This window comes from Bufo gargarizans, unplaced genomic scaffold (genome assembly GCF_014858855.1).
Source record: "Bufo gargarizans isolate SCDJY-AF-19 unplaced genomic scaffold, ASM1485885v1 original_scaffold_1387_pilon, whole genome shotgun sequence".
Lineage (NCBI taxonomy): Eukaryota > Metazoa > Chordata > Amphibia > Anura > Bufonidae > Bufo > Bufo gargarizans.
In genome coordinates, this window is record NW_025334333.1 from 51,765 (window position 1) to 62,373 (window position 10,609).

At 46.2% G+C, this 10,609-nt stretch overlaps 1 protein-coding gene across 1 annotated transcript in view; it reads right to left on the minus strand.

Annotated features, from left to right (window-relative positions):
• Nucleotides 1–5,982, minus strand: part of NECTIN4 (nectin cell adhesion molecule 4) — a 29,598-nt gene extending 23,616 nt beyond the window's left edge. The window contains exons 1-5 of the mRNA XM_044274016.1: nt 5,970–5,982; nt 4,038–4,391; nt 3,375–3,665; nt 3,161–3,272; nt 360–511 (exon numbers count right to left, since the gene is read on the minus strand). Coding sequence (XP_044129951.1) covers nt 360–511; nt 3,161–3,272; nt 3,375–3,665; nt 4,038–4,391; nt 5,970–5,982 — 922 coding nt within the window. The remainder of the gene's footprint in view (nt 1–359; nt 512–3,160; nt 3,273–3,374; nt 3,666–4,037; nt 4,392–5,969) is intronic.
• Between the last annotated feature and the right edge of the window lie 4,627 nt (nt 5,983–10,609).

Genomic DNA, 10,609 nt, shown 5'->3' on the forward strand with positions numbered 1-10,609 from the left:
CTTGGGGGCACTGTAACCATGAGCATGTATTGTCATACAATGTGCACCCCCTCATTGCATATATTAACTTGGCGGCCTCATCCGGGATGCGGGGGAGGGACATAACTGACTTCTCCGCTTGGAGAGACGGTGACGTTTTTACTATTATAAACCTCTCTTTGAAGTTGCGGCTCCACCCGGACCGCACCCAGGTTCATGGACAGCTTCTTCCACTGGTTTCTTAGGAGGTCACAGTTGACTCCACCTGACTCTAACCCGGTGACAATAGCCCCCACCTATGATCATATCTCCCTATCTTTAATAATGCTCTCTTGCCCCTGATACCCTCCCCCCCCCACACACTTGGGAGAATGACCTACCTGTAACGGTAACCATGACACTGGCTTGTCTAGTGGTTACACCATTGGTGGCCTCACAGATGTAGACCCCTGCGTCTTCTGCGAGGAGTGGACCTGTAAATCTTAGCTGGTTGCCTTCAATCTTTACATCTTTTGGGAGAGAAGCATTGACCCTGGAAATAAAAAGGAGGAATGTTATACTGGATGATATGGCGCTGGTCTAGGTGTCCCTGCACCCTTGTATGTCAATGCTCTGACACCCATTACAAGGTTAACTCTGCTACATCTCTGCTTATATAGAAAGATACATAATGGAGCAGTATCCTGGGCTCATGTCCTGTAGGTAGAGCTTGATCTGAGGAGGACGCCCTGAAGGTGAATATTGCACTGTACTATAATAATAGTGATACGCCACAGTGTCTAGGCGATGCCCCACGGCCTGTAACCCTGGTGACTGGCAGTGAAGGGGTTACCCTGGAGTAACAGAACTTGTCTTCATGGGCACAGGTTGGAGCTCGCATGGAGAGGTGTGACTGATGACATCATCATGAACTGGTCCAGCCAGAAACTCCAGGCTCGGCTTTCTCACAGAATTGCTGGTTTGACAGAAAACAGGGGTTTGTCTGGACCTGACAGCAGATACATATAGTAAGATCATAGCGGGTGACCCCATCCGGGACCATGAGAAGAGGCTGGGGGCATGAAGGACCTCACACAAAACCTGGGAGCCACAGCTCAAGCTTAAAGACACCATCTTGTTTTGAAATTGGGTCCTTTTCCCCTTTGTTTTGCTCTTCTTTGCTTTTCTTCCATTTTTAAGAATATTGTTTTGTTTGTGTATGAAAAGTTCGTCATTTTTAGTAAAAATGTGCAGATACAGCAGCATGGCGAAAGGTTAAACTCATGGTGAACGGTCGGAAGCAGTGTGCTGAGAGGGACAAAGGAAGACTGGACAGGAGAGAGAAGAGACAGACGGGAGAGAGAAAAGAAGACAGAAGAGAGAGTAAAGAGATAAGGGAGAGAGAACAGACTGAGGAAAGAAGAGAGAAAGTAAAGAGAAGATACAGAGAAGAGAGAGAGGGAGAAAGAAGATACAGAGGGGAGAAAAGACAAACCAGAAAAAGAAAAAAAAAGATAAGGGATAGAGAAGAGACAGATGAACGAAGACGCAGAAGAGAGAGAAAAGAGATCACGGAGATAGAGGAATGAAGAGAGAGAATAGAGGGAAAAGAGAAAATTGAGAGAAAGAGAGAGACAGACGGGAGAGAGAGAAAAGAAGACAGAAGAGAGAGTAAAGAGATAAGAGACTGGGGAGAGGGAAGAGACTGGGGAGAGGGAAGAGAGATAAGGTAGAGGGAAGAGACAGAAGAGAAAGAGAGAAAAGAAGACAGAAGAGAGAGTAAAGAGATAAGGGAGAGAGAACAGACTGAGGAAAGAAGAGAGAAAGTAAAGAGAAGATACAGAGAAGAGAGAGAGGGAGAAAGAAGATACAGAGGGGAGAAAAGACAAACCAGAAAAAGAAAAAAAAAGATAAGGGATAGAGAAGAGACAGATGAAAGAAGACGCAGAAGAGAGAGAAAAGAGATCACGGAGATAGAGGAATGAAGAGAGAGAATAGAGGGAAAAGAGAAAATTGAGAGAAAGAGAGAGACAGACGGGAGAGAGAGAAAAGAAGACACCGAAGAGAGAGTAAAGAGATAAGAGACTGGGGAGAGGGAAGAGAGATAAGGTAGAGGGAAGAGACAGAAGAGAAAGAGAGAAAAGAGATATGGGAGAGTGGAGACAAGAGACAAAGCAGAGAGTGAAAAAAGATAAGGGAGAAAGGAGACAGAGGAGAAAAGAGACAAAGGAGAAACTGGAAAGAAGAGGCAGATGAGAGGAGAGATAACGGAGAGAGAGGAGAGAGAAAAGAAAAGATACGGGACAGAGGAGACGGGAGAAAAGAGACAAAGTAGAGAATGCACAGAGAGCGAAAGGAGAACATGAACAAAGGAGACACAGAGGTGAGAGAGAGAAAAGAAGAGACCAAGAAGAAAAGGGACAGAGGAGAGGAGAGACAGAGTGGTCAAAAAGCAGAATGAAGAGCCTACACAAGATCCTGTCCACCAGTCCGACAGGAGGATCCTACAATAAGGCCTGTCCATCCTATACCAAGTCCTGACCGACCGTCTGTTATTGCGGTCTCCACAGTTTGTGCAGATAATAGATCTGTTATCTTCTGTAACTTACTAGGGTTAGACTACAGCTGACCATAATAAATACAAAAATGTAATAAGCTCTCCGATCCGTGGATCATAGGCGGGCCACTACTGTGGATAAAACGGGATCCAAATTCCCGATCTTTATATTTGTTACAGCTTTCCATAAATATTAGATAAAGGTCTAAACTTATCAGATATAGAGGGAGCCCTCCCAATATTCCCCAACAACAGATTTCGGGGGAAAGATGTATCAGACATTTTGGATTTCAATGTGCCCTTTCAGTTTTTCCTGTAGCAATGAGCAGTGCCTGGAGTAGAGGGTTTTTTGGGGGGAGGGGGCAGCGGTCTGGAGGGGGACAGAGGGTTTTTTTTGGGGGGAGGGGGCAGCAGTCTGGAGGGGGACAGAGGGCTCTGTAGGGGGACAGAGGGGTCTGGAGGGGGACAGAGGGGTCTGGGGGTAGACAGAGGAGTGTTTAGGGGGACAGAGGGGTCTGAAGGGGAACAGAGGTATCTGGGTGGGAACAGTGGGGTCTGGAGGTGGACAGTGGGGTCTGAAGGGGAACAGAGGTATCTGGAGGAAGACCTACACCAGTGTGTCGGAAATATACTATTAGGGTTTACCTGACCCATGTGTACTTCGGTGTTGGGTAACCATCACATAAACACCTCAGAGCTGCATCATCTTTTCCAGCAAACCAATGTTCATAACCTTGAATGGTGATATCAGCCAAATCTGTAGGGAACATGGAATGTTTTATAAGAAAACTACATGTGTTATATGTGGTACAACAGCCAGTGGTATATGTGCACTTATGGAAGACCTGTATCTACTTACATTCAACCTCCAGGACATGTGTGATCCTTTTCTCCTGCTGGAACACAGGGTGAGACACCACACAGGTCAGTAGCTTTTTGTGCATACTGCGAGTTGGAACAACGTAAAACTCACTAGTCACTGAGGCAGATCGAGCATGAGAATAAGTGTTTGAAATATTTTTCCCGGACACTTCGGTTTCCCATGTCAGGGTGGGCGCAGGGCTTCCTTCAGCGGTGCAGGAGGCAGCGAGGGTCAGGCCCACTCCCTCTACCAATGGATCACCAGGGTTCAGCGTTGGCAAAGGTGGAACTAAGCAGCACGACAAAAAAGCAGGTATGAAAATAATGTAAATTTACTGTCCTTATACCCAGGTAGAGAGGGGGAACTTCTTCATACAATGACTTTAGAGCCCTCACCCATGGAAAATAACATTAAGACTAATGCACAGAAAGGTGGAGGAGTTGTCCACAGTCACCAGTCAGGCCATTACTTACCAGCAGTTCCTGTATTACCATAATATGTGGACATCCCATTTCATGGCACCTCTGTGCACCCCCAGGTGTACCCCACCTACACCGCTATCTCCATTCTTTAATAAAATGTACGCATGGTGAGCTCCAGAAAAAGGTTACTAAATGGTGCATCATTAGTGCCCACCTCACCAGCTATACAAAGTCTCACCAAGCACTTTTAGCTCCACTTCAGCCTCAAAGGTTCCTGATGGGAAGGTGTAGACCCGACACTGGTAGATGCCTTCATCCGCCTGGACAACATTTTTCAGGATTATTGACCCATCTTCTGGCTTCAATGGAGAATTTTCCTTCACTCTTCCTTCATATTCACGAGGGATATGAGCCCCATATTCCGTGTTTAGGATGGCAACCTGAATGTTCTGACCATTAATGATTTTTTTGGACCAGATAACTTGAGTAACCTTCTCTTGTTCCTGGGCTTTGTAATAACATGTAAGTGAGACATCTAATCCCAGGACTGCGGTGACACCATTCTCTGTCCTCACGATGCCGGCCAAACACCCTACGATGACAGCAGTGAAACCAATCAATAACTCAAGCTATGGTGAACCATAGTTTATCACTACTCATACAGCATGACATTTTATACCGAAGACATGGGCACCATCTTAGACCAACATACCAGTTTCACTTCTGTAACCAAAGTACAGTGGTCACTCAAGTTACAATTTTAATTAGTTTCAGGGCGACCATTGTATGTTGAAAGCTTTGTAACCTAAGTCTAAACTCTATGGAAAACAACTAATTTGTTCCAAAGATGCAAAAATGAAGAGTTAAAGAAAAAAATAGGCAGATAACTAAAACACATCTTTACATATGAGAGTCAGGAATAGATGCTGGAAATCACTTTCTTTGTTGAGGATAGGAACTTCTTCCGCCTCCTGTATAGTATACAGTGTGCCAGAAAAATACCATGGAGCCGCCCCCCCCCCCCTGACCTCCAAAGGTGCAGCTCATCCTGGTATAGACAGAGGGCAGTAGAGGACACATAGTGCCGCACTGTACTGTAAAGGGGAGCTAGTAAACAGTCAATACAAGTGTTTTAGAGAAATGGCTGTGTTGGTTGGTTAAGTCTGGGTCTGAAGTCAAATTTCTATGGACCATTAAAGACCATTGTAAGTATGGTATCCTGAGACCACTATATCTTGACCACTGTAGTGTATGTGCTCCCAGTGCTACTGTGTCTTCAGCATTCCCTGCTACTAACCCTTGTCTGATGTTCTCCAGTCACATAGTCTTCTCTACTTCTCTTACACTGGGACATGGAGAGTCTGGTTCATGGTTCTCCCCTCATGACTGCCCCCATCTACAGCACTGGGTCCTCATACCTCCTAGTCATTGGTCAGCTCTAGGTCCTCACATCATCTATGCTTGGCGTTGTACTGCACACACCGCAGAGGGTGGGTGGAACAGAAGATCTTGGCTCGTCTTCATCTCCCCAACAGTGTAAACATGAATATGTCATGGTCTGTGTACTGCCAGTTGATAGGGAATTTCTGGACTTTTACACCATTGAAGACACGTCTGCCGACCAATTCCATAGCATTTTAAGGGCTTTACAGCTGAGTTTTTTCTGGTACAGAAATCCAAATCCCCAGCATAGATTTAAATGATAAACTGGCTGACTGCAGCTGCCACTAGGGGGAGCTCCCTCTAAACTGTCTGTGCACTTAAAGGCTATTGGGGGCATTTATTTTGCGTTGTACTTATTTTGAGACAAAATTATTTTTTCAATTGGTCTTTTCTCTGTACAGAGCTGAGATGCCCCCTGCCGCAGAGGACCATCACATGTGCATCTATCATGACCTCATCAGGGGGATCCACTTTTGATTTCTAGGGCTGTCCCTTGTATGGACTATCCTTGCCAATCTCCGGTTCATGTAATGTATTATGGTCGGTTATCTACTTGAGTATCCATCTAACATAAGTGTTTTTGGGCCCTGTACCTCCTTTTTTTCCCCCACACGACCCCCTGATGAACCCTTGTGGGGGAAACGTGTTGGGGCAGTAGGGAAACCCTATTTCATTTTCTATTAGGACTTTTTTAGGGCCAGCCAGGTTAGGGACGGGGAAGCCCTACCTTTAGGAGTCATCCCCGGGCTGAGGACTTAGCAGGACTACACTAGGGAATTTTTTCCCCTCTGTGATTGTTTCCCACCCCCCGTCCTTTATAATCACTGGCGGCCCACTAGTTAGCTGGAAAACACGTTGATTATTGTTCGCTTACCCTGTGAGTTGTTGTATAGTTAGCCTATATTTTCAGGTTTTTAGGGTTTTTTGCACATGACCTCTGCTAGCAGGATCTGAAATTTCTCTCTGCTCCGTCAGACCAGAAGCTGAGGGCTCCTTATCTGTGATCTCTGACCTTATAAACACTTATGTAAGCAGATCTGACCTATAATAAGTGTTTATGACTCTCACTAGTTTAGAGATGAGGTTTATTAACCCTTTGTGACTCAATATTTTTAATAAAGGCCAATTGGAAAAAAAAAATATTTAGCCCAAAATTAGTAACATGCAATCATAAAAATAAATTGTCCCCTGAAGGTGTCCGGAGTAGGCATGAGCAAACTTCTGTTCGGGTTATCGAAGAACGCCGTTCTGGATTCCGCTATAAGTTATGGTCCGTGGTAGCGGAATCCCGAACCTTGTAAGCCGAACATGAACGTCTAGAGCCTTTAAATCGCTGATAATAGGAGGGTGCCAATAAGACCTGAACATCTTTAGTAGATAGGTGTATGGGCAGCTCCACGGTCTGCTGTCAGCCATAACATTAAAACAGGTGAATGACATTGATTTACCTGGTGACTTTGATGCCTCTCGGGGGACGGGATATATTAAGCAGCAAGCGAACGGTCAGTTATCAGTGTTGATGTGTTGGAAGCAGGAAAACAACCCTGACAAGGGCCAAAATGGGGTCTGTATCACTGGGTCATAGCATCTCCAGAACATCTTGTGGGGTGTTCCCAGTATGTATGATGGTCGCAGGTAATTTATGCACACATGCCCACGAGAGCAGCGATTAACGTTATCACTTTTGGACAGCAGCAACCAGCAGGCAACGCTGAAGTGGTGGTACAGTTTTCTTTATTATGCTCATAGACTGATTTTAAAATATTTTCAATAACCCCTTTAAGGGAAAATGTCCTGGACCATCTTAAGGGCATCAGTCCTCCGGGTCACCGTTTATTGACTTAATCTGACCGGGAAAGGAGCATGAAAGTAATAAATAATGCACAAAAGACCCACCACACCTGGTGCTAGTTATGAGTATGGTGCTTGTGGATTGCCACCGCTATCATTGGCGAGGACTGTTTATTGGTCAGGAGTATCTGCCTGCTTATACTGTTTGTACCACGTTTCCTGTAGACCCCTAACACATATGACATAATAGATGTAGGCACTCTCACCGGACTTAGGTTGTGTTTTAGGGTAAGATACAGATTTACTATATTGTCCGCTCTGCTTCTAGGCACAGGGTAAGGGTGTGATCTGAACATTGGCCGTCATACTTTAAACACTTTATGTCAGAACTATTTGAAGGGGTTACTCCAGGATTGGTGATGTGTCTGATTGGTGGAGGCTCCATCACTGAGATCCCCATTGATCACTAACGTGCGCCACTGCTCCATTCAAAGTCTGAGACTGCTGGCGGTAGACAAGCACAATACTCGCCTGTTACCAAGAAGCAGTGCTCTATTCATACATGGGGGACTCGGTATCCAGGTTCTTGAGATCAGTGTGGACCCCCACAATTCAGGATGATTATTTAGTCACAGTACTTGGAGAATATTATTCTACACAAAAATAGCATCTTAATGGCAGCGGTGCCCCCTAGTGACAGTCTCCTTTTTCAGCAGGATAACGCCCCGGACTGTGCAGGAATGAGGAACATGACTTATCAATCTGGTGGCTTGTTCCAGATGCTCAGATCTCAATCCGATTGTCTTCTGTGGCATCCATGGAGGCAGCGCCCAGCAATGGACTGGACTTACAGGATCTGCTGCTAATGTGCTGGATTCCACAGGACGCCATGGAGGTAAGGTGGAATTCATGATGGGTCAGAGATTGGGAGATATTAGGTGGTTTTAATATTATGACTAATCAACCCTAATATATGGCAGACTCTACACATATCTGCCATATGATGTCTAGAAGACCCTTCTATCATACTCCTCATCTAGGGAACAATCCTATCTCTGGTTCAGTGGGCCTTCTGCTTCTTGCATAGGGCACTGTCTCGTGAGTGGAGTATGTGTATAAGAAAGGAAGTGATCATTGGATAACACACCTAGGGCCTGGCTCAGGTGAGCAGGTTGAGGCTTGTGAGAGCTCTGTGACCAGTCCCGAGAGGAACGGGTATAGTGACTGTAGTGTATGCTACATCCTATGTGTACATCTGCTAGATGATCACTGCAGATCGGAGAATTCCGACCAGCTGACATCTAGGAACTGTCATTACTGTAGAGTGGCACTTAGTCCACAGCATACCCGGCATCCCTATGCGTGTATTTGAGCGTATGCTCCAGCACATACAATGCAGTAGCCACTTACCATAAGCTAGTAGATTTTACATGCTGTCATAAGCGAAGTATAAATGATGTAATCAATAGGAGCATTTTAAGACAGCTTTTATATTGTAGGTTATTGCAATCCCAAGATATGTATACAAATGTTGAGCTGTGTACCTGAGTCGGCCTTGAACCAGAGTTTTGTGCCCACGTTTGGTATCTGAGCCATGTCCCTTAGCTTTGTTTCTGACAAACATGCCCAAACCATGTGCCTGAGTCATTTACAAGAACCTTCTAACCAAGCTTTGTGCTGAAGACTTATAGCATGGCCTCGTACCAGAGCCACAGTCTTAAAACTTGTTTCAACCCCTGTGTCTTAGTTATGCATTCAAGTCTTGTCCTTCAGCCATGTCCCTGAGTCTTATCTTAAGCCACTTACGTGAATCTCATACCTGAGCCACATGCACAAGCCTTGTACCAGGGACATGTGCTTGAGCCTTGCTCCTGAGGTCTCTTCATGGGCCTTGTATCTGATCTACCTTATGTGCGCCAGCCTTGTACCTAAGCCAGGTATCTGAGCTTCATATCCAAGCCTTGATGTCTTTAAGGAGAAGTCATTCTTGGACACTTCACACCTTTGATCAATTTAGGACAGGAAGGGTGGGTGACAGGATGATAAGTCACATTCTAAACTTCCTATCAGCCAAATCAAGAAAAAAAGTTGACAGGTTCCTCATACAAGAAAAACCCGACACTCTGGATTCCATGTATTTCTCTGCATCGTGCAAAAACTTGTTAATCCTCAGCCAAGTCTTGGGCAAAGCAGAACTCACAAAAAGGGGTGCAGGAACATTAGTCAGCAAACTGTCTAACCTCAAGGAATCACCCCCCCATGACACAAACCTGAGCCTGCACCAGTCACAGTTCACTTCTAATCATTGATAAAGACACATAAAAATATATGAGCGATATGGAGGTCTGCAGGGAGACAGAGGAGCCTGGAGATGAACAGAGGGGTCTGGAGGAGGACAGAATAGCCTGAAGATGGACAAAGGCATCTGGAGGGGGATACAGTGGCCTGGAGGACGGAGGGGGTCTAAAAGAGGACAGAAAAAGCCTGTAGGAGAGGACGGAGGGGTCTGTAGGATAGGATGGAGGGGTCTGTAGGAGAGGACGTCTGGGTCTGTAGGAGAGGACGGAGGCGTCTGGAGGAGAGGACGGAGGCGTCTGGAGGAGGACACGGGTCTGTAGGACAGGACGGAGGGGTCTGTAGGAGAGGATGGAGGGATCTGTAGGAGAGGTCAAAGGGGTCTGGAGGGGGACACAGTGATCTGGAGGAGGACACGGGTCTGTAGGAGAGGACGGAGGGGTCTGGAGGAAGACAGAGGAGCCAGAAGGGGGACAGAGGGGTATGGAGCAGGACAGAGGAGCCTAAAGGGTTAGAGGAGTCTGACAGTAGCTCTGATCCCTATGTGTATGACGTCCTGAGACAAATGTTCACAGGCTGAGATGAATTTTTTTCTTGGTGCTTACAACCCTTCCTTTTCTTAGAGACAAGCTTAAGGCCTGATAGCTTGGTGAAACCATGTGGACATAGACGGGAAGCCCTTCTGTTAGAAGCCCACCTGGGTGATGGGTTCCTTTACTCTCACAGAGACCCCATTGCTGACTACCTTGTCCCAGTCCACATCTAACTCTAGCCCCATTTTTCTGCTGATATGGTATCTAAGTGTCCTTCATTTCACAGGTTCAGTCGCCTAGGGTATCAGCGCTCTACTTCCTTTTTCACTCCACAGCTGCCTAGGTCTTGGTCTTGGGCTTCCTCCTATTACAACTCCACTAGCCACCTTACAGTGCAATGCTTCTAGCGCTCTCTGAAATGTCAGCACAGCGCTTCAAGGATGATTCCTATACTGAGGATTAGTTCCAGGCCCAGTCATCCCAAGTTACCCATACCAGGGTCGGTGGCAGGCTTCTTACACATAGGAATCAGAGATACTTCCCGGGACGTCATACACATAGTGACCAGAGCTACTTCCCGGGATGTCATACACGTGGCGAGCAGAGCTACTTCCGGGGACGTCATACACATAGCGACCAGAGCTACTTCCCGGGATGTCATACACATAGCGATCAGAGCTACTTCCCGGGACGTCATACATATAGCGATCAGAGCTACTTCCCGGGATGTCATACACATAGCGACCAG